Raw genomic sequence first — 22110 nt, 5'->3', positions numbered from 1 at the left:
TTTGGTTCACCTACGTGAGACTTTGCCTCTGTTCGCCGTCGATACGCCCAGGGCTATGCCGTTCGTCATAGGGGGCCATGGTCCGATGCTGGATAATTATAACAATAGAAGGGAAGGTTGTCTTCCTCCTCTATAGGGGCTTGGGAGATATTCAAGTTGCCATCCCTCAATGTATGATCAACTTGACATAGTGCAAGGTCACCAAATTTCATTGCAACAAGTCGGTTCGCAAATTGGTCCCAGCGTCGTTGAATTCCATCCAAACTGATCCTAATTGGTAACCTTGCTCACGTGTCACCAGCAGAAATGAAACGAGTAGGGCAAGCTTCCAGCAAGCTCCAGTGCGTTGTTTTCAAACCAGTACTAGGCCTACATCGCGATGGCTCCCGAAGCCGAGGATGTGTCACATACCTCTCCAGTGGAGGAATCAGACCCCGACGCGCTACTTTCACCACCTCCTGATGCTAATCCGGAGCCCGGAATCAATGGTAAACCTGTTCGCTGTGAGTAGCCCCGGTTTTTTTGTGGTGCTACACGGGTTGAGCGATCTCCATAGGGTATGATGTGAGTGAACGAGTTTGGAACTTACAGTAAAAGGTTAAGTGGGAATTATGACGTAGGCGGATAGAACAGAGTCGTACACGCGGATCGCGCCTTTCCAAGAGTGGCACGATACTTCTGTAGAGTGAGTAATGAGCAATATGATGGTTTAGTGTGCTCATAGCTCTTAGGTTCTTCTACAAGCCAATCACGCTAACTGCACTCGGCGTTGGCATGGCTGCACTGAGCTATGTGGCCATGACCCAGGACGTCCTAGAAGAAGGTGGGGACAAGCGGCGTGTGTGAGTTTGAATGATGTATTTGTGTCAAGTCTAATAGTAACTAACCGCCGATGATCTTCTTCAACAGGGGCGCTTATGCTGCAGTAGTCTCATTCCTCCTGTTCTCGATGATCCAATTCCGGGACGGTCCATTCATTCGTCCCCATCCTGCGTTTTGGCGTGCAATACTTGGAATTAATTTGCTTTACGAGCTTGCGCTCGTATTCCTGCTATTCCAAGATCTGAACTCTGCGCGACAAATGATGACGCTTTTGGATCCTTCGTTGAACCGGCTTTTACCTGAGAAGAGCTATGCGGAAAACTGCGAATTGACGCCGCAGAACATATGGGTGAGGGTATTTTTAACATTGCTACATAGGTATTGATAGGTCTACAGGATGCGATTGATATATTTTGTCTAGCACATGCTCTGGGCTGGTTTGGCAAGGCCATGATATTGCGCGACTACTGGTTTTGTTGGGTATTCTTAATTTATCTTGTATTTGATTTTACGGATCCATATCTTGGCTTTAGATACTGAGCATTGCATTCGAGTTTGCAGAGTATAGCCTGCAGCATCAACTTGCGAACTTTGCTGAGGTCTGTCGGATTTATTGCTTACCCGTTGGTGTTTATTCTAAACTTGGGAATTGACAGTGCTGGTGGGACCATGTAAGCCACCATCTCCTTGAACGTGACGTTTGATAATGTTGTTTCCGCAGTGGATACTTGATGTTCTAGTCTGCAACTGGCTAGGGACTTATCTGGGTGGGTATCAGGTGTTTCGGGTGTGAAATATCTGGGGCGCTAATGCGACATGATAGGCATGAAGACTTGCCAGTATTTGGAAGTGAAGGTGAGCAGTGGCTTCCATTTCGTTTGTGGGCGCTGGAAGCGCACGTTTGTTTCAGCCTTACGAATGGCGCGGACTACGGCAAACCAGGGGACTGCGATCAAAGGCTCGCCGCGTGCTTAGCCAGTTCTCCCCACACGACTGGACGGCATTCAAATGGGAGGGGACTACGTCATTCTTGCACTATCTGATCGTCGTATTGCTTCTTGCAGTCTTTCTTGCTGCGGAGTTGAATCCATTCTATCTCAAGGTGGGCGAACTTGATACGCTGGTTCCCCTTGATGCGGTTCTCACGGAAGCCTTAGAGTCTCCTTTGGATGGAACCCGATCATCCGATCGTGATCCTACGGCTTGCAGGCGTCTTTCTCTGCGCATTGCCTGCTGTGCGAGAGCTTTACCAATACATAAATAACCCGAGGTGCGTATGCTTGTTAATGACTATCGTGCCGGATATATTCTCACTTCCTATCGCTCTTAGAAAAGCGAAACGGATGGGGCAACATGTCTGGCTCCTTCTAGCCACGATCCTGACCGAGCTTCTGGTCATCACTAAATGGAGCAAGGGTCAGTTCACGGAACCGCTTCCATTATATGTTCGGTGGGCGTGGATGATCGGGGGAATATTGCTGGTGTTATATCCGGCGATCAGGGTGAGTGCCTCTCTTCTTCATTGAGTGGTTTTGTATTTGGCGTTGGCTGATACCGAGGACATAGTTCGGCGTGCCGAGCGTGCTCAAGTACGTCAAAAAGCAGAAGCAGAAGCGGAAGGGGAAAGGAAAGGGGAAGAAGGCGCAATGAGACATTATATGATATCCCTTATATACTTATTGTAGGTACTTATTGTGCATGAATGAAGTTTGCCCTCTTAAATTATGCTCGACGTTTGTCCGAACTGGGAGTCAGACGCAGATAGGGAATATTCTGGTGTTTACTGGAATGCTACAGGATGTGATTAGTCATCAACACGGCATTGTCACGCTGTGGTAGACCAAGATTGCTCACCCACTGGACCAAGAGCCCAATTGTCCGTTCATTCTTGTTCTACAACCTCCACCTCCACTGCAACCTGTACCACCACTACCACTTTCTTTTCTACGACTGCGTACATCGTAGAGCACAGTTTCGCCATGGATAACGGTAACGGCGGTAATGACGATAGTCGCAGTCATCGGTTTGGGCACAACTTCCATTTACCAACCTCACTTCAGAACGTATTTCGGAATATAAACCAGGCTTTCTCCCACAATCACAGTCATCCTGCACAACAGGACTCTACACAGGAAGTCGTCATGTCTGACGCGCCCCCGCTCGAGCCTATAGACGCTCACGCGCCTGCCGTAGATCGCGACAGGACTCCCGTTCCAGAAACATCTGCCCTACCACTCGCAGCTCAGACCTCCCAGTCTGGATCATCCACAGAAGACGTAGATATGCCACTAGCTTCCAGCGTTTCATCCTTGCAAACACTCACCGCCCGCGATGACGATGATGACGATGAGGGCTCCATGCCTGAGCTGCGCTCCGTGACAGACTCTGATGAGTCGGACGACAGCCAATCCTCGCATGCAGAGACAGTACCTAATTTCCTGGCTGTCGATGATGACCATGACAGTGAATGGACAGATGATGAAGATGATCTACCACCGCTCGAGCCTATTGCTGGGAGCAGACGTGCTCGCGTGGAGGACGATGTAGATGAAGCTCGGGACCGTAGGCATCCATCAGAGCGTGTAGGTCGTCCTGCCTCACCTCCTATCGCTCCTCCACAGCCCTCTAACACCCAGCAGCACCCACCCGCGGGCAACCAGGCATTCTTAGATGGCTTCCTCGGTCCCTTATTTGGGATGAATGGGATGCCTAGTGGTAACACATTTCCGGGACCTGGTCCTGGCGGTGAGAATCCCACGGTAGAACATACTGGTGAGGGCGTTGCCCATCCTCCGCGACCTCACAATAATCCAAACCCTGGTGGCGCACATCTTGTCGTGCCTATCTTAACTGCAGGTATTACTTTCACGATACCTCTTGGAGGTCCTCCGAATCAGAATAGAGCTGGCCCTGCTCCGCCCCCATTTGGCCAAGCAAACGCGCAGCCAGATGCCGGAGGTCGGGATGATTTTCTCCAAGCGTTCGCAGATTTCTTGCAGCAAATGCAGCAATTCGGGGGGCTTGATGATAATCGGGAAGATCCTGACCGAGCAAAGAAGCTCATTGCTGGACTGGAGACCGTACCCGTAGGGCTCGTGAAGCGGTTGGAACGAGTTGGTGGTGCACCTGGCGGCCACGTAGATGGTACAGAAACCGACTCTTCCTCTCCAGGATGCGCAATCTGCTGGGATACTTTGTTGGATGCCGAGAGTGATAGTTTCAAACCGAAGGCTCCAGAGGAGTCAGCTGAAGCTAGCACCGAAACATTGACTACACCCGAAGCAGAATCAAATGTGCCGATGAGCACTGATTCTACGTCTGCATCGATGCCCACCGACTCCCAAAGCTCCGACTCTCCATCAGAATCATACGTCCCCGGCGAAGCCAAAATCGTCTCCCTTCCTTGCGCTCATGTCTTCCACGAATCATGTTTGCTTCCCTGGTTTACGAGGGCGAAGCAAGCGACGTGTCCGACATGTCGGTTCAACATCGATCCTGAGAACCTTACTAGTTCACCGCTTCCTCGTCCCCCCTTCAACTTTGGAGCGCCTCGTCCAGCTCCACAAGCAAATGGCCCTGCTCCTGCTGCCCAGCCAGTGCCAGGTGCCGCACAAGCAGCTCCCGCTCCTCCGCCTAATGCTGCACAACCCGTACCAGCTCCTACCGCCGAGCAAGCCGCCGCCGCCGCTCCTCCGCCTGCAGGACCCGCTGCCCCAGAACCTGCAGCTACTGCAGCGCCTCAGCCTACACCTAACCAAGTTCCCCCTAATTTCTTCAATCCTGGCCAGGCTGGCCAGCGCTTCACCCTATCGAACGGCGTGCCTGTAGGCCCCGGAGCGACTGTACATTTCCTGCAGTTCCCTGGCGGAGGGAATGGTTTCCAGGACTTCTTTCGTCGTGGAGCAGGAGCTGCTCCCGCTGGGGCGGGGCCCATGCCACCCCCTCCTCCTCTTCCTCGCTCCCGCACGCAGTCCCTTCCTAACATTGCAGAAACCCGTCCCTTCGGCGGGCCGCAAGTAGGCGAATTCGTGACTGTCGGCCTTGATTTTTTCTTCGACGAGGGGCTGCCCGCAGACATGCCCCTGCCACAGCAGCAGCAGCCTCACCCACAGGGGCAGCCTCAGCCTCAGCCTCGAGATGAGGCCCGGGAGCAGCCGCAGAACCAACCTCCAGGGCCAGCTCCAGGACCAATGCCGGGTCAGGCAGCGCCTGGTGGCGAAGTACCCCAGGAGTTCCAAAACTTCATCAACAATCTCATCCAGAGTGCTACGCGCACCTTCATCCCCATCCCGATCTTCAACAACGGCCAAGCCACACCACAGGGCCAGCCTACACAGGCGCAGGAGCCACCCGCTGATGGAGCACAGGCCGCTCCTGCTAATGCACCTCCACCCCCTCCAGGTGGTGCACCCCTGCCGATACCACCATTCAATATCCCGCATACCCACCCCCTCCGCCCGACGCGTCCGATGCCTCCGCGCCGGGAAAGGAAGACATGGACGTTACCTGCTGCCCCGGGCCCCTCGCTGCGGCAACGCGTGGAGCAGAAGGAGCGTGAGGCAGGCTTGCGGTGCTACGACCCCTCGTGTGGCATTGGCCCGTCTGATGAAGAACCCATCCCAGAGATGTTCGTTGAGCCGATGAAACAGCTCTCGATACATCCCTTGTTGCATCCTGGAGTGGGATCTCTGTGCGCGCATACATTCCACCCTGCGTGTTTGGTCAGTGCGGAGCGCGTTGCTGGATGGGGTGGGGAAGATAAAGCGGAACCGCACGTGAAGGTGGCGTGCCCTGTGTGCCGCGATCTGGGCTCCGTCACAAGGGACGAGTGGGAGGAGGGCGTATCGGCTCTCTGAATGATCGATCGATATCGCGATCGTCCGTTCATTTTTGCATGCTTCTTGGAAGTGTACCTGTATTGTGAGTGATGCTGTGTAACGTTGGAGAAGACGGGTGTTCTGATCGTGTTTCATGTGCAGTCTTGTCTCTAGTAATGACGATTGATAACCCCACAAAATATGTCACTTCTCAGATTATTTTACGTCTAGATTCTTACTTTCATTGCCTGTCGTCGCAACATAGTCACGTGTATGTATATGCCCCATTCTAATTGCACACACGCAAGATGTACAGTCATGCACATTTTGATTGAATCTTATCAACGCAGTTGGATATGCACAGAAAAAAAGTCTATTGCCAAATACATAACTGGCGAGTGAATTTTGTTTATGTGAACACTACAATATTACTACAACTACTCGTTGCCCTGTTATCAATCGCCGGAGACTCAAGCACTCAACTTCTGGCGGAGGAGGCCCTTGAGCGTCTCGCCATCCTCAGCAAACTTCTTGATACCCTCATGGAGCTTGTCGAATGCCATCGAGTCCTGGAGAAGGGCCCAGCGGAACTCGGGCTCGTCGTCGACGAAAGTGACCTTGGCCAGGGGCTCGGCTTGTGCAGCTGAGGAGGACATTCAGTCATTTGTTACATGGAAATCACAAGGTACGTACCAGCACGGGCGTCGAGCTTCTTGGGAACGGGCGCGGTCGAGTTCTTGAGTTCCTCGAGCAGTGCGGGGGCAATGGTGAGGAAGTCAACACCAGCGAGGGCCTTGATCTCGCCAACCTGCAAACAGAGTAAGATTCGTATGATGATGCATGATCAAACAAGTACTTACGTTGCGGAAGGAAGCACCCATGACGATGGTCTTGTAGCCGTGTTGCTTGTAGTAGTTGAAGATCTTCTTCACGGACTGGACACCTGGGTCTTCATCACCCTCGTAGGTCTTTCCAGTTGACTTCTTGTACCAGTCGAGGATCTGAATGCAAGATATTAATCAGTGGTGAAACATAGATCGGGTAAGTTGTGGACATACTCGGCCGACGAAGGGCGAAATGAGGGTGACACCTGCCTCAGCGCAGGCGACAGCCTGGCCGAAACCGAAAAGAAGGGTCAGGTTGCAGTGGATGTTGTCATCCCGTTCGAGTTCACGAGCGGCTTGGATACCCTCCCACGTCGCTGCGATTTTGATAAGAATACGCTCCTTCTTGATACCAACGGACTCGTAGAGGGCAATGAGCTCCTTAGCCTACGGATCAAAAGTATAAGGAGCTAGTCGACATATGTCACAACATCACTTGCCTTGGCCTTGGTGGCTGCCTTGTCGAAGGAGAGACGAGCATCGACTTCTGTCGATACACGGCCAGGGATGATAGCAAGAATCTCCTTGCCGAACTCGACAAGCTGATTATAAAGATAGATCAGTAAGAGCATCACCTGCGCAAGCATGACAAAGACAGACCAGACGGTCCATGGCAGCGTTAGTTTGGTGCTCGAGGTCACCGCCCTTGCTCTTGCCGAACTTGATGGCGGCATCCATGAGACGGGAGTATCCCGGCTTGTTGGCAGCAGCCAAGATCAAGGATGGGTTGGTGGTAGCATCCTAACAATACGATGTTTAATTAAAGGTGTAATAAACATAGACTCGTTGCAGCGATTACCTGTGGCTTGTAAACATCGATTGCTGATAAGATTAACCAGATTATTAGTGGATGATCAACGTGATAGACGATGGCGAACATACATTCGAAGTCACCGGAGTCGGATACGACAACGGTTCCGGTTTGCTTGAGGAGGTCGAGAGAGGTGGTCATGATGGTCTTAGAGAGAGATAATGGGCAGGTCGATCGATGCTTACAACTAGTGATATACGCTGCTCAGCCACGGTGAGATCATACGACCGGCCCGTTCCGAGCGTGGGTGTCTTATTCCTTTTTAACAAGTCAGTGCACTAGTTGCCTTTTTTGGTACAACTTTCGTTGAAATACACTACGATTTTTGCACGATTATTCGTAGGCTATCATAGTGTTGTGGGATCCCGGTGTCGGTTTTCCACAAGCGTGTCTCTTGGGGGGCGATCTCGAGGGAACCCATCACTTTTTGCTAATGACGACAAACGTGTCTTCGACTTTTGAAGAAGTCCGCCCGAAATTTGACGACAGGAATAGCATTGGACTCTCAGATGTGGCAGTCGCCCTTGCAACCGCCAGTCAACTCTAGGCATGGCGTCCGGCCTGTGAGCTGAATTGGCCTAGTAAAGGCCCACCATGTGAGATTGCTGTGCCATCGCTCATAGGTTCGCTACTACTTCATGCGAATTGTGTGTTTGAGCTAGCCACTCATGTCACGTCCGGAGCCGCTGTATGAGAGTATTTGAGGTGAAACGGGTGAGTTGTTCAGACGTTGCGATAGGAATGTTTACACGGACAGATTGGTCCAAGACTTTGCTTCAATCAGAGTTCTCCAATCACCCCTGCCGGCCCACGCGTGTTCGTGGATTGGCTCTCGAGTATCCGCTAAGAGAAACTTGGTAAGTCAAAGTCACATCCTCGACCTCGTATGCACCCACCGCTGAGTATATTATAAATGCAGTGGTCAGAGTTATCAGGTAAGACACCTCCACGGTTCATTTGAACTCCTACTTTTTTCCTCGTCAGTTCATCCCACACAAACTTACACCTACAATTCGTGGTACCGAAGCTCGTCAAACGTCCCTTGACGCAGAACGTCAAGGGATGTTTGGTAAGTTTACTTGCCTGGATACCCTTCGGCCAGGTTCTGTTGTGCTAATTGCGGACGATCATGCAACTGCACACCAGCCTGGTTCCCTGAAGAAGGCTGCAGCGCAACATACTCAGCATCCAGCACCTGTCGCGAAAAGTTTTAAGCAAAAACCACTCGCCTCGAGCCTTCCAGGAAGAATCAATAGCTTTCCGTATCGAAGGTCGGAGCTACAATCTTGATGACAATACTTTCTTTTTGATAGTACTGGTGCAACAGATGGAACGACTTCGCACTTCTTCTCGAGCTCGGGCTTCCCCTATCCCGGTAGCTTCGCAAAAATAACGCCAATTGATGCACTTCTTCGCTTCCTCGGTCTAGTCAACTGTCAGACACTCTATGCTATTGTCGGAGTTGACAACTTTCACAAACATTGGATCGCGATTGCCTACGTAAGATGCTTCGCTGCGGTGACATGCCCACACTAGATTTTTATGAAAAAATGACGTCGGGGGGTCCAAGGGTCCAATATAATGACGAGATACCGACCTCTAGACTGACGGCGAACACGACGTTCGAGATGTCAACGATCTTTGAACTTCGCGGAGTTCCCCGATAATTCTGGGATTGGTTGCAAGAATCCCTGCTTAAGATTGATTATCGTCAGCCAAAATTCATAGAAGACACTCAGTGGCGTGAATTTGAAACCTTCCGACTATGGAATTGTTTCTCCTTCTCGATGTACTTGGTGAGAGGTCCCATTGCTTAGCGATGGCATGGCAAAGTCCCAGAAAAATAATACCAATTATGTCATTGAGTTCTTGTGGTTCCATCAGTAAAAGGGCAGCAACGGGAGAAAGTGGTGTGGAATGTGGGCTCGACAGCTGATTGTCATCGGATCATCAAGGGGAGACACATGTCATGTCATTGCACGTGCGGTACAACGATGGACACCAGGCACACTAGTAACCGGGATGCGGCGCTCTGCGTTCAGCGAAAAAGTAGTAAAAAGGGGGACAAGTTTCTATAGTGCACCCCGTTTACTGGTGGGGTTGGATGCTTGCATAGTGCCATCGGTGGAGATCAAGGGTTCTTGTTATTAAGCGACTATACTTGAATGGGCGCCGGGAAGTCAAGTGGCGCAATTACGTTGTTGACTGTCGAAGTCTTGGATGTCGGCTCGAGACAAATATGAGGCTGCTCTGAATGTTCCGCAGGTCCAGCGTTTGGTTTGAAATTGCACTTTGCAGAGGAACAATGAACATGTGAAAAAAGTCTACGGGCTGACTAAGCTACGGAAGTGGCCGGCCCGTAGGCTTGCAGTAGATCTGCGTGTCTGAGTTTTTAAAAGTCCTATACACGAACCAGAACTTAGCCCTTAAAGTTAGTGTTCTCTGGTTGGAGGATAAGTGCTGCACGTACATATCTGTCATGCGCGTGAACCGGTAGGGCGAATACCACGCTTGTTGTGATGCGTATCTACGACTAGATCCGTAGGTCCTGCCAGGAATAAAGTGTCAGCAGTGTTCCGCAGTATTGACTGGTGGTCCATACCATGAAGAGGCCGACCGCACCGTGAATGTGAAATGAGATTACGGACTCGAGACGAGTGACTATGCATAAGTCATTGGAGCAGAATAAAGTGAGCAGGACGACGATCAACGCCTCTAGTTCGAATTTTGAGTGCAGGATCTGCTTATTGAGAAGTGATACCACTTTTAATCGTAGTATCGGGAATGTCCCTCGCACGACCCTTTACGGATCCTATGCAGATGAGTCTTGTAACATAATAACTTGGCGTCGGCTTAGTTTTCTCCGATGAGTCGTCATCCCTCGATGAGGATGGATACTCATCCAGATTACGATCCATACGGAAACTGACCTTCTCATATTCAGTAAGCACGATGGCAGCGGAATATGAGGCGGGGGTTCCCATCTAGTACGGAGAGTTGACGAAGAGCGATGACAATCGATCGACGTATTATTTCCTAGAATTCTGTCATGCCTCCTCCGTGCCCGTCGCAAGGGATGTTTAAAAATAACCTTTCGTTTGTCGTGTTAGCCTCATCATCGGGTGCTCAATGGATGGACTCCATACCGACATTCGGCGACATCGATTTAAGATGTATTCGGCACCGATGTTAGCCTCGTCTCTTGTTGTAAAATACGAAAATACACGGGTTATCAGGCTATCAAACGCCATATTGAACTGCAAAGCGTGATTAATCAGCGAAGAATTAAACACCAGTCCATCGACAACTTACGTGTGTCGAAATCCAGCGCTCAGTCCGTGCCAGAAGAACAAAGGCTGTCACATTGTCGCGTTATCCAAGTTTCCAACCTTGCGGGAGTGAAGGTGATCAGTGCGGTGTTGAGAAGGTCTGTCCGCGTTGGGTATGGAGGGGTTTACACCATTGAAAAGAAAGAGAAGGTTCCACAGTAGGAATCAGGACACAAGTTGCTGCTTAGTATGATGTCAAAGAACCGATTACCATTCTGTATGTCCTATAGTATGCCTGGAACGTGCATTTATTGCTTGCTCCTGAATGAATTTGTCACGCGCGGATTGCCTGATAGTACACCATGACTGTGCAGGGAATCGACCGCTTTGCGCAATTTTTATTGAGGATTACGGCGGGTGACTCTATAAGAGACACCTAGCACTATGGTGCGACCGTTTGTACTTTGGCATGCGGGGGAAACGCACTAGATTTGTCCAAAAGAATGAGTCCTTGAAGGCCGCCTTTTGACTCGAGAACTTCGACATAGAGCTTCGATCAGTGTACGTCCGGAGGTGGCTTTTCACGTTTTCACAAACCGATAGCCTTCCAAGAGATCCATTGCGACTCAGATCTGATTCAGAAGTTGAAAGCACTGCAGTCCGCTCGAACCACACTAGGGTGGGAAATTACTGAAGGAATCGGATTGTGGTAAATTCTTACCGTATGTGGCACGAAAATGAAGATTCGAAGGCCAGCCTTGTCTCCGTACTACGGTCAGACCAATATGTATACTAGAAGGAAGACAGTCGTTCCTTCTATATTATGATCGCTGAACGTGCTGTATTCGACAACGAATTTGACAGTGATATGGTCCAATATCACTGCAGCAGCTGTATAGTCTCGTCACCAGCCGCCATGTCTTCCTCGACGACGGTGGTGGCGTAGTGTGGAACAATGAACCGCATTAACCTGCGGTCCTGGCCCACCCGTGTTCCTCATTTAAGGTGGTTGCCCACGAGTCTAGCAGCTACAGCAGATCGGCTTATCACCCACTCCTTGAGTTCGAAATTGTACTTCAAGGGGATAGTTCGACATCACGATAAGTCACATCTCTAAATTTCATGCATTGATCAGTTAACGACAGAACCCCTAGACCCAGCAATAGGGGACTACAATGCGCATCGCGTACGTTAGGGATGCTGAAACCTCGCAAGTCAAATATACCTTCTGACCTACTAGCCTTGATCCAGTTTACCGCTTGTCTCTTGTTCCGCTCCGCTCCGTGCGTGTAAGAACGAACAGACAAGAACCGATACTGGTGGCGTCTTGCAGCTGATTTCACATTGTCCCAAGAAGCTCACCTGGATGAAGGCCGGTCACCCTGGAGCTCCATATCCATGGAGATGTGGTCACATGCGCATCTCCAAGCAATTAAATCTCCTGGTACTTGCCTGGCACGAGGAATTCATAGATGTACTACACTGATCGGCGGTGAACCGTGTATAGGGTAGATGCGGAGCCCCCTGTGGGGGCCCTGCCGTCATTATCTGAAAAATAGTGAGCTACCCATCACGATCGCAGAGTAGGGAAGTCTTCCTTTCAGATCCTAACACTAACCTAATCGTTTGAATGAATTTTCCGTGCCCCAATTCATCGTTATCACTGGGACAAGGTTCTTGCTCTCCTATTGAATTCACACTTAGTCGTTTTGCACGCCCCCCATCGACATGAGGCTGGAGGTATGGAATTTTGATGGAGACAGAGTTACGTTCATTAGTCCCTATTCAGGGCACCACGACGCATCGATCATCAACCCAGCTGCACCCTACCTGTCAAACGTACGTGATCTATGATCTATGTTTGGTCCGTGATTCTTCGTGAGGCCTTCCATCTTGTTCGCTGAGGTTCTGTAAGTCGTGAGAGTGTACTAGTCTTGATTGTGAATTCGGCAGTTTTCCGTCCTCCACGGACACCCTGTTAGAAGACACTATCTGTCCCCATTTCGACGCACAAAACAGACGTGCTATTTCTTCCACTGCGAGGGAAAATGTCTATGGGATGAAGGAAATGCGAACATGAGGTATACTGGTAATCAGTAGTAACATGGTATCCTTGATCGGGACAAATCGATCCGTCCAGACAATAGGAAACCAGTATCGCAAGAAAGTACAGAGTAAGGAGCGTTTGCCATCTAGGTTAACGCCACTACGAACCAGGCAGAAGGCTGCAACAGATGAGTAGGGTAGGTCATAACACATTTAGAAATACGGGCGGAATTAAAGAGGAACAGATTGTTGAGGGGTGCTGAAGATCGAAGAGCGAGAGTTGATACGATGCGAGTGCGATAAAGCCGAACGAGCGTGGCTGGAATGCTGAAACCCAGTTCTGCATCAAAGCGACCATTAGTTCAAAGCTCGCTGTATCATGTTTTGGCGGTGAAGGTGCTCACCAAGAATACAGTGAGAGAAAAAAAACATGCAATGATCGTGAGGTTCTTCAGTGTTTTGACACGGGCACCGACCCACTGAGATTCAATACCCAGTCTCCCCCAGACTTCGGCTGTGTTAGACCACGGAAGAGGGTCTCGTGTAGAAGCATGTCAACGCGCTTCCATCCTTGGCGCTGCTCGACGATAGGAAGCCCTGCCGCCAACTTGCAGCGAAGCCTGAACGCATCTTCATATACTGCCCGGCGATGGTGCGGGATCAAGTTTTTCTCATATGGTGTGAGCGGTTCATCGAAAGCTGCGTATATCGCCTCAAAGACATCGCGAACGCGAACGCCCTGCTCGCGCTTCACGTCGATATCCCACTCGAACGGACCTCGCTGGAAGTTGATGGTCATCTTGACTAGCTTCTCATCTGCGGCCTGCTTATCAAGGTCGGCATCAGACAAGCCTATTCGTTGGACACCACGAGACGAATTCTGCCTGAACTCGATGTTGCGAGTTGGGAAAGCGATATCGAAGTGAAGAAATCGTTTTGATTGATCTGGATGATAGGGGAGCAGCGACCAGTGAAGATTTAGTGCGGGACCCTTCATGGGACCTTTATCGGATGTAAGATCAGATAAGGTACGTAATGGGGAAAAGAGAGAATGAACTGGAATAAGGACTCACCCAAGTGCGCATTTTGCGGAAGGGATCTGTGAACTGAATACACGTTACTCCGCGAAATCTTCTTGGCAGCTGTGATTTCTCCATCGCTTTCATATGAGTCACGAGGAGGGGAAGTCTTGCCCTTCAGGATAGATTTGAGGGGCTGTGGTGTCGAAGGCTTGGGCGTGGGCGCCCGTGAAACTGAGCTTGGAAGAGAGGGCTTGATCAACGTGAACGAACGATGTTCAGCCCTACTAAAAGAACGAGAAGACATGAGTGGTGGCGACTGTGGAAGCGCCTTTGGGGGTATCTTGGGAGTGTTGAGATTGAAATTAGGACTCCCGAGGTCGTGTTTCGTCTTATACATGAAGGTCGTTAAAGTTGCCAATGCAGGCGAAAGTCTTGTGGCGGATTTCAAGACAATGGAGGGGCGAGGGCTGGAGATAATCATACAACGTGTTATACCATGTGTACAGTTCGCCACTGAGTGGATGATGGAGAACATACCTGAACTAGACAGGCCTGCGCAGAAGAAAAGTGCAGAGAAGCCTCTGAAGTCCCACCTGGGGCCCGCGCAGTTAGATCCTGCGTCTTATATGGACCAAGAAAGACACAAGAGCTGGCAGGCCACGAGCGGCTTTGCAAGCGGCGAGAAATACGTTCCATACCACGAGGCAAGACAGGGCGTAAATACTTCCGAAAATGGTATCAGTGCCCAAATCATTCACGAGGCTCCTTAACGGGCTTAAACAGCATGTCGTAATCTACCTAGGTTGCAGCTTACGCGTGTTGGGATTCGAAATCAAACAAAAGATAAACCACATCAGCTTCATCCACCACATGTTTTGTGGGCACGTCACCATGTTAGCACATAACATTTGTTCAGAATCACGTCGATGCAGCAAAGTAAATTATCCGTCATTCCACGGTAAACATCCTGGCTGACTACCACACAGCAAATTCCGAGGAACAGTGGGCGGTGCTGAGTTATTGCAGAGCAGATCACGAGCTTCAAGCTGTATTCCAATGATTTACGCCGAAATGATTCGTGCACTGCTAGGCCAATTATAATGTGATAAGCGCTAGCGCTGGGACCCACACCGCTTGAACCATGGACTTTTCAATTTCACAGCTCCAGGGAGAGCGGAACTAGCTTTGGGTCTTGCTCCACGAAGGATTGTCCGAAATCTTCCGAATGGACAGATGCCGTGCAACAACATGAGCCCTATCAAGCGCCTCATAATCAGGGGATTGAATTGATCAGGTGAAACCCTCGGAACATCATTGAATTCTCATATTCTTGTGATACTCAGCCAAGGCAGACGTTGAAGTGCATGCGTTTCCACATATGTCGTGGACAGAGAGAATCAAATTCGGCAACTACCATAAAACCAATAATCGCTGAGAGCTTGATGCCATCGCCCATCATTTCGCAGGCAGGAGCAGCCGGGCCGTCCGCCTCCTTGCACGAATCGAAGATTAGCTTCAGGACATGATGGAGGCAATTGTGAATTACCCTACCTTTCTTGGGTACCAGAAGGTGCGGGGGAAATCAGAGATACCGAAAGATCTGGAATGCGACACTGCGGTACATCGTTCGTCAAATGAGGCACGTTGCAGTGGGACGGCCTCGTAGGTTATATTAGTAGCCTTCTGTTAAGGGATGACCTGTAAGCGCTATGAATAGCATACAGCAAGACCGCATACCCCGTGTTTCGCCACCGAGATGATCGCGACGAAGAGACAACAGCAACTGGACTAATAGGGGTGAATGAATAATTTCAGCGAATTCGAATAAGCCCCAGGCTTGCGGAGTGGTATAGCCCAGCAGCGCCTGAAATTATCCGATCGAAATTCTGACCGGTGACCTCGCATGATTGACATATGTATATTTGTATTTGTTGTCATCAAAGAATCGTTAATTCCACCTCAATTGACAGGTTGAGCTGTCGTGCACATACCCAAAAGTGTGTGATCATTTTAAAAGAGTGATAATGGCCAGCATTTTCAGCGGAACTTCCTGAGGCACCACGGGGTTGCCGAAGTTGCGGTCAACACTGAAAAGTTTCCCTCTCTCCAAGTGCCAACCGTCCTTCGGCCGGTGATCGTTTTTAGAACATCGAATTCGAGTCCAGAGCGTACCCGTAACAGGAGGATTGTCAGAGAACGTGACAGAGTGAGAAGGTTTGGAGAAACTTGGTGAGTTCTCAACATAGCCCGCGTGACCGTGGTAACCATCTACCACTTTCGGTCCGCGTCTTCCTACTTACGCCTTCTCCCTTCAACGTTCATCCTTGTGTCTGCCGATTATATAGAAATACGACTGCGAAATCAGTACTCAGTCCTCAAGTCTGAGACCAACCGTCCTCGCCACTAATAGCACTGAACCAGTACAGAACAAGAACTTCATCAGGGGCCTCGGGCCTCTATCGGCCTGCCGCCTGCCGTGTAACATATTAATACGTGATTTACTCCCACAGTCAGTAAACGCTGGTAGCCCAAGCAATGTACTTGCTGTATCAGTGTATGTATCTACATACTCTGCACACCAGCACGCGAAGGATTCTTGCTCACGGTCATTGATTGATACGTCGAATTTTTCCATCTTTACTGAAAGATTCAGAGCTCTTGAGTAAGTACCCAATCCTCTCGTTTTGTATGATTTGGAATCTTACAATATCGACCGCGCGATTTAGCGCCCTTCGCAAACTGGAGGTATCGCTCGAGATTTGGCCTTTGGTCCTTCTGACAGTGCATAGACTTCCAGTTAAGCACAATGTATACATTATAACACAATTTGATCACTGACTAAATTGCAGAAAGCCAATTCTATCGCCTTCTCCTTGCGTCATGAAATACAGTGCCGTTCGCACAGTGGTAGCAGACACCAGCAGCGCAGAGAAGATCTTCGAATCATTAAGTGCGGTTGCCGTCCTTCGTGCATTATACGATTGTCCCGAGTGGGGCTCTCGGCATAAACTTGAATGCCTAGATGGCACCCGCACGAGAATCTTGGAAGAAATTGAGACAACTCTGCAGGCAAGCAGCAGCACGCTGATTTGGCTCTCTGGCTCTACTGGGACAGGAAAGTCTGCGATTGCTCATACCATCGCGAGCCGCCTCAGCAAGAAGTCGAGATTGGCTGGAACGTTTTTTTTCAGCCGCCAACACAAGGATACGCCGGGCATATCCAGCCTTGATTTCTTTGCGCCCACATTGGGCTACCAAATTTCGATAAGTAAACACCTGGCCAAAGACTCTGTGGTTCAATCCATCAGATCCGACCCTGCTATCCTTGATCCAAGGAAGCCGCTCGCTGATCAAATACAAGGTCTACTTGTCAAACCGTTACAGAATTTGCAGGTCTCGTGGGGGTCACAACCAAAGGTGCTTGTAATTGATGCGATTGACGCATGCGAAAACGAACGCATCTCCGATCTCATTTTATGTCTTTCGGATCTCCTCCGCCAGCCACGTATCCCGCACTTGCACATCGTCATCACCAGTCGCCCTCTTGACGTCATTGATGATGTATTTGAAACCATTAGTTGCAAGGAGTCGATACATCGTATTGCTCTCGACGATGTTGATCTTGCTGAAGTTCGCAAGGACTTTTGTCTCCTCTTCAAGGACGCTCTGAAGAGGAATCATGGCCTCAAGCCCGATGACGAGACGATCCTCTGTCTCGCTGACAGGGCAAACGGAAGATTCGGGACCGCGTCAATGATGATGAAATTTCTCGAGACCCACGACAAAGATGATGATGAAGTACCATCCGATATAGATGAAAAAATCAACGTTATGAAGGATCCCGGTGATGCATATCTACATACCATCCAAATATTCCGTTTCTACGAGTTCGTCATCAACTCGTCAGAAAATCCGACCCGTGCATACCGACATCTATCCACGGTGGTCAATCTCGCCAAACCATTAGAAATTCTGCACTTACGGAAGCTCCTGGGATCTTCAGAAAGCGATTTGTCGTCCATTCTCGTGTCGTTATCACCAATAGTCAGCGTCCCTGCCGATGACTCCCGCGCTGTCGAGGTTCCCCACAAGCACTTACTTCAGAAGTTTCTCTCTCGACATTCGCCTTCATCGTGTGCATCTCAACTCCTTGCACAGTCCAGTCTGCGGATGATGAAAAGCTCATTCCTGCTCAAGTCCAGGCTCCATGATGAGCTACAACGAATAGTGCCACTGACGAAGGTTCCTATTGAAGCAGGTCCGCAATCAGATAATGTATGCGCCTACATTACATACACATACTATTCTCACATCAACATTTGCACAGATATTGATGGTTTTCCTCAAGTTTTGTTTGGCACAGCCGTGTAACAAGACCATATATGCGACCACCTGGTACCATGAATATACGCAATCAGGGACTGGCCCTTTCTGCTGCGCTCCGCCTAGTGTCCAGCCCTGTAATATGTCAGAGGACATATCAAAGGCTCGGTCGGCACTCAAGGATTTCCGAGCGAAATCTGAATTTCGCGACTTGCACGTGTTTGAACTCTTGTCAACGTTACAAACTCTCCCAGGAATGTTGATCATCGTGATACTCTTGGCAATTCGTCACACTCACCCTTCCTCCTCCCATGATATCAATTCGATAGATGGGTCCGACGATAAGTCGCACATGCCTCCAGCGCTCAAGCATTTCATGCAATACGTACGGGAGGGAAGCGAACGGAACTTGTCCAGCTCACCAGCCCTCAGACATGCTTGCCAGCATTGGGTTTGGTATCTCTCTCAGGATTCGACGGTTATGGATGCTCGTCTGCGCACTTTTCTTCGTGCCTTTTGGCGGGATAAACTGCTGTCGTGGTTTGAAAGACAGTGGTACTTGGAGGGTTTAGAATCATGCATAGCCATCCTGAACGTTGCACAGACCATCGATTTCAACGAGTAGTAATTCGTTTGCGGTTCAGTTGTATGGTGATGTATATTAATAATTACCGCTTGTATCTCTCACTGTGAGGTCGTGGATGCACGTTTGCGCACATGTATTTGTACCTTCTGGTAGGACCAACTACTGTCTTGGTTTGAAAGACAGGTATTTGGAGGGTTTGGCACCATGCATGGCCATCCTGAACGTGGCACAGACCCCATTGGTTTGAAATCGCGAAAAAATCATCTGCGATTTGTACAATGACTATCACTTCTACACGTACAGAATGGTTATAGACCGACGCACGCGGGCAGCTATATTTGATTACCCAGGAGGGTACCAGGGAGGCACGTACTTGGCGCGGGGGTGCTGGGCAGGTGTGTGCTGGTCGGGTGCGTGCTGGGTCGGGGGGTACTGGGCGGGGCGGTACTGGGCAGGTGCGTGCTGGACAGGGGAGAGCTGGGCAGGGAGGTGTTTTGCATACTGCATGATGGAGTGTGGAGATGGAAGTCTGCGGCACACTCATTTAACACACTATGTATTTTTTCAGCAGAAAATGTACCTTATGGTCATACGACTTGGAGATGGTCATTCTTCTCCAGAACCTGACATTCTTCGTCTTCGTTTGAGTTGCCGAATCGGAACTGGTATTCGTGGTGGTGATGGTTCCTTCGATGGCTGCGCAGAGCTGGACGATTCTGCGATGTGGGAATGTGAAGCATCGCCTTCGTAGCTCTGGGCGAGGGGGAAGCTTTCGAACGGTGGCGTGACAATGGTTGGGGTACCACCAGGTACTTGAATAGGCAGATTATGATCCAAGTCGAACGGGTCATATTTCCAATGATTGGTATATGTTTCTTCTTGCATACTCTGCAGCTCCATACGATGTGGGGAAAAAAAACCTCCTTCAACCTCCTCCTCAGCCTTGGTGTTCGCTTTGATACGTTGCGCATCGGAATCAAAACGAATAGACATCAAGTAAAGCTCCCGAACCTCGCACAACGTCCGAAGGCAGGTCTCGAAATCCTGGAGGCACCATGCTTTCACAACCCATTGCTGGAGCTTCTGTTCCATGAAGGCAGTCAAAATGGAGCGGAGTTCGTCATTCCACTCCGCCAAAGAAAGATGATACGCCCAGTGAGTGCAAGCATAATCAAGGGCACCCGAGTCCGATCTGCACCGATCCTTGAGGGCATGCACATGGGTCACGATTTCGGCCACCATATCCAATATTTCTATGCGAGGGTCGTGCTGTAGAGCCGATAGGCCCGGAGTGTCGCCATTTCCGGTGGATTCAAATGCGAGAAACATTGGAAAGGCAAGGAGTGCAGGTAGAGATCGAATGTTAGCTAGGAAGCGGAAAGCAGGCATGGTGTCAACCGCGGACAAGTCGAGGTGCTGTAAAATCTGCCAGGTACGGCAAAAGTATTGCAAAGTAAATGCCGTTCGAGAATCAGCCAAAAGCCCCGTGTGCTGACGTTGCGTGATGTGCCAGAGCGTAGACAAAAATGACAGAGGCTCTGGCAGTGAGTGTATTGCAAATGATAGAACATCCGCATTGTCAAAAGCACTGAGCGATACAGAGCTGATTTCCCCCGCTAACTGGGATAAACGGGAGCAGAGAGCACTATCATCCGGCAACTCCTCTATCATGACACTCAAAGAAGAGTAAGCCAGCAGCCGATGAATCACGGGTTGAGAAATGTACTGCTCTCCGCAGCGCAGAGGATCGGACAGGAAATCGCAAAGGGATTCGTGACAGAATTGCACAGCACTGTCGTGATTATCCGGAATGTGAACCAGAGGTGACAGTTGAGACAGCACGGAACGCATGTCGATGTCAAATGTCTGGTTTGACCCTCGGTTAAGAAGGTTATCCAGTTGCGAACATGACAACATGCCGGCAAGATTCGCAACAATCGTGAGATGAAGGTACGCCTCTTTCAGGTCGTCGGCTGTGGAAATGATGGATTTGTAGAAGACATCTACTGATGGATCCGAGGGCAATGAAGGGTTGAAAAGAATATGATTAATGAGATCCATCCTCTCTGCGGGGTCATGGTCAAGGCTTCCAACGAATTTAACGATGACGGATCCTGTAATGAAGTTGGGTCCTACTCTATCCACTAGACGGTCGAGCACCTCTTCCGGTGGCCACGGCTTGCGACATTGAAGACGATGACGTTTGTGTGTTTTATCAAAAGATTGACAAAGGAATAATCTCATGTCTCGAGTAATGTCGGTGCGATCCAGAGCAATGTCCGATATGATTGGCAAAAGATGACGACTGATCAACACTCCTTCTACATCGTCACGGCTTGTGAAGAAGATGTGAAAGCCCACGTTGGCTAGATGAGAGAGAAGTCGAGTAAGGTGTGAAATGAGTTCGGGCGCGTGGTCTTGACACTGATCCATGGCATCGATGACAAACACTCTCGAAGGAGGGCGCCAATCAACGGCCTCCAGGGGTTCGATGAGGAGCCGGGAGAATTGCTCACGCAAATCTCGATGAGGGGAAATTATACTAGGATCGCAGTTAAGGGCTTCAATTATTTTCTCCCTCGCCTGCGGTTGAGACAGCCCAAGTTGATATGCAAGGGCGAGCACGACAGAACGCGCGCTTCTGCAGTTTGCGTGTCTACGAGAGAAGAAGAAACTGCCTGCCAGTCGATGCTTTTGCTTGCAACGACTGGCAAGAGTGTATGCAATGACGGATTTTCCAGCGCCAGAAGGTCCGTGTAGCCACGACATAATATTCCCGGGGTTCTCGAGGTGCGCTTCGAGCCTTTCAATGAGGTGAGTACGCTCACTGCCCAACGGGATCATATGCGTTGGACTTCGACTAGGCGAGTCAAACAAAGCATCGAGGGGGACAAATCTACAAAAGAACGCCCAGATATAGTCGTGACTTGGGGGTTCCAGGATCAATGGGGAAATATTGATCAGTAGGGTGCACAAGGTTCCGTGTTGAAGGATTGCACTCAACCCCACAAAATTACAGATCCTGCAGGCAGCTCGCGAGGGGAACTTAAGAGTTTGTCATTGGTGATCAGGGAGACGTAATATACGTGACTCGTACCATTATATCAGTGTCCGCACTGATGGCAGATACAAAAGCGGCAGATAACTAAAGATCAGAGTCAGTCAGTGAAGGCGAACGGGTCACAGAATATTACAGGTAGATTGAACACATCAATATTGGAATATTCCGGTAGCGCGTTTGGATTTTGGTTGAGGAACGGTGGTGGGTACTCCTCTAATCCATCAACGATGCCATGAATGCGCAGGGAGCGCGAGGAAGGTAGATCGGGAGGTTCTCCTACAAACAAGGGGTCCGGCTTTGAAATTACGGGCAGGCCTAAGTATCAGCCACAAAAATATCGGCGAGCAAATAGTGACGCACAAGAAAAGCATCCCGCAGCAGACCCCTCCCCCGGTAACGTATTGGATCAGCCATTGGATCCATCCGATCTTTGCCTGCAATGTGATCCGATACTAGACGCCTGCTGTGA

General features: G+C 49.9%; 7 protein-coding genes across 7 annotated transcripts; 4 read left to right on the top strand and 3 right to left on the bottom strand.

The window, feature by feature from the left end:
* The first annotated feature begins 329 nt into the window (after window positions 1-329).
* Window positions 330-2545, top strand: DEU56DRAFT_853190 (phosphatidyl serine synthase-domain-containing protein). The gene is made up of 14 exons (XM_041355216.1): window positions 330-503; window positions 557-564; window positions 621-685; window positions 732-842; window positions 910-1171; window positions 1219-1302; window positions 1356-1421; window positions 1479-1493; window positions 1544-1589; window positions 1646-1677; window positions 1733-1924; window positions 1980-2092; window positions 2153-2324; window positions 2389-2545. Exons 1-14 carry the CDS (start codon window positions 380-382, stop codon window positions 2470-2472), a joined length of 1374 nt encoding a protein of 457 aa, XP_041211638.1. The 5' UTR covers window positions 330-379; the 3' UTR covers window positions 2473-2545.
* Window positions 2546-2567: 22 nt separating this feature from the next.
* Window positions 2568-6010, top strand: DEU56DRAFT_786516 (uncharacterized protein). The gene is made up of 4 exons (XM_041352373.1): window positions 2568-2613; window positions 2677-3594; window positions 3679-5742; window positions 5802-6010. Exons 2-3 carry the CDS (start codon window positions 2802-2804, stop codon window positions 5676-5678), a joined length of 2793 nt encoding a protein of 930 aa, XP_041211637.1. The 5' UTR covers window positions 2568-2613; window positions 2677-2801; the 3' UTR covers window positions 5679-5742; window positions 5802-6010.
* DEU56DRAFT_786513 (uncharacterized protein) lies at window positions 5997-7517 on the bottom strand. Its single transcript, XM_041352372.1, has 8 exons — window positions 7406-7517; window positions 7323-7345; window positions 7124-7264; window positions 6964-7065; window positions 6698-6910; window positions 6500-6640; window positions 6333-6447; window positions 5997-6282 (listed from the first exon to the last, which is right to left on the bottom strand). Exons 1-8 carry the CDS (start codon window positions 7473-7475, stop codon window positions 6110-6112), a joined length of 978 nt encoding a protein of 325 aa, XP_041211636.1. The 5' UTR covers window positions 7476-7517; the 3' UTR covers window positions 5997-6109.
* A 485-nt stretch (window positions 7518-8002) lies between these two features.
* DEU56DRAFT_899640 (uncharacterized protein) lies at window positions 8003-9355 on the top strand (the record flags this gene model as incomplete). The annotated part of the gene is made up of 6 exons (XM_041356487.1): window positions 8003-8030; window positions 8074-8191; window positions 8254-8269; window positions 8319-8403; window positions 8437-8605; window positions 8648-9355. 6 exons carry the CDS (start codon window positions 8003-8005, stop codon window positions 8868-8870), a joined length of 639 nt encoding a protein of 212 aa, XP_041211635.1. The 3' UTR covers window positions 8871-9355.
* Window positions 9356-12949: 3594 nt separating this feature from the next.
* On the bottom strand, window positions 12950-14380 carry DEU56DRAFT_155542 (uncharacterized protein). The gene is made up of 4 exons (XM_041344808.1): window positions 14209-14380; window positions 13723-14138; window positions 13054-13651; window positions 12950-12989 (listed from the first exon to the last, which is right to left on the bottom strand). Exons 2-3 carry the CDS (start codon window positions 14066-14068, stop codon window positions 13101-13103), a joined length of 897 nt encoding a protein of 298 aa, XP_041211634.1. The 5' UTR covers window positions 14069-14138; window positions 14209-14380; the 3' UTR covers window positions 12950-12989; window positions 13054-13100.
* Window positions 14381-16551: 2171 nt separating this feature from the next.
* Window positions 16552-18522, top strand: DEU56DRAFT_909838 (uncharacterized protein; the record flags this gene model as incomplete). Its single annotated transcript, XM_041357127.1, has 3 exons — window positions 16552-17946; window positions 17999-18379; window positions 18427-18522. 3 exons carry the CDS (start codon window positions 16552-16554, stop codon window positions 18520-18522), a joined length of 1872 nt encoding a protein of 623 aa, XP_041211633.1.
* Window positions 18523-18805: 283 nt separating this feature from the next.
* On the bottom strand, window positions 18806-22050 carry DEU56DRAFT_155461 (uncharacterized protein). The gene is made up of 4 exons (XM_041344807.1): window positions 22002-22050; window positions 21678-21936; window positions 19161-21625; window positions 18806-19109 (listed from the first exon to the last, which is right to left on the bottom strand). Exons 2-3 carry the CDS (start codon window positions 21678-21680, stop codon window positions 19187-19189), a joined length of 2442 nt encoding a protein of 813 aa, XP_041211632.1. The 5' UTR covers window positions 21681-21936; window positions 22002-22050; the 3' UTR covers window positions 18806-19109; window positions 19161-19186.
* Between the last annotated feature and the right edge of the window lie 60 nt (window positions 22051-22110).

The sequence above is a fragment of the Suillus clintonianus genome (assembly GCF_016758775.1).
Source record: "Suillus clintonianus strain FC179 chromosome Unknown DEU56scaffold_15, whole genome shotgun sequence".
Classification (NCBI taxonomy): domain Eukaryota; kingdom Fungi; phylum Basidiomycota; class Agaricomycetes; order Boletales; family Suillaceae; genus Suillus; species Suillus clintonianus.
The sequence above is the reverse complement of the archived record's forward strand: the minus strand, read 5'-3'. Positions and strand labels throughout refer to the sequence as shown.

Excerpts from the sequence above, each read along its gene's own strand:
- DEU56DRAFT_853190 (XM_041355216.1), top strand. The coding sequence starts at position 380 with ATGGCTCCCGAAGCCGAGGATGTGTCACATACCTCTCCAGTGGAGGAA. Across the intron at positions 1,678-1,732 it reads GCCAGTATTTGGAAGTGAAG|CCTTACGAATGGCGCGGACT; the intron begins GTGAGCAGTGGC and ends CGTTTGTTTCAG. Across the intron at positions 2,325-2,388 it reads TGTTATATCCGGCGATCAGG|TTCGGCGTGCCGAGCGTGCT; the intron begins GTGAGTGCCTCT and ends CCGAGGACATAG.
- DEU56DRAFT_786513 (XM_041352372.1), bottom strand. The coding sequence starts at position 7,475 with ATGACCACCTCTCTCGACCTCCTCAAGCAAACCGGAACCGTTGTCGTA. Across the intron at positions 7,265-7,322 it reads TCGATGTTTACAAGCCACAG|GATGCTACCACCAACCCATC; the intron begins GTAATCGCTGCA and ends TCGTATTGTTAG. Across the intron at positions 6,283-6,332 it reads GAAGCTCGACGCCCGTGCTG|CTGCACAAGCCGAGCCCCTG; the intron begins GTACGTACCTTG and ends TGTCCTCCTCAG.
- DEU56DRAFT_786516 (XM_041352373.1), top strand. The coding sequence starts at position 2,802 with ATGGATAACGGTAACGGCGGTAATGACGATAGTCGCAGTCATCGGTTT. Across the intron at positions 3,595-3,678 it reads TCCCACGGTAGAACATACTG|GTATTACTTTCACGATACCT; the intron begins GTGAGGGCGTTG and ends TCTTAACTGCAG.
- DEU56DRAFT_155542 (XM_041344808.1), bottom strand. The coding sequence starts at position 14,068 with ATGTATAAGACGAAACACGACCTCGGGAGTCCTAATTTCAATCTCAAC. Across the intron at positions 13,652-13,722 it reads TCCGCAAAATGCGCACTTGG|GTCCCATGAAGGGTCCCGCA; the intron begins GTGAGTCCTTAT and ends CATCCGATAAAG.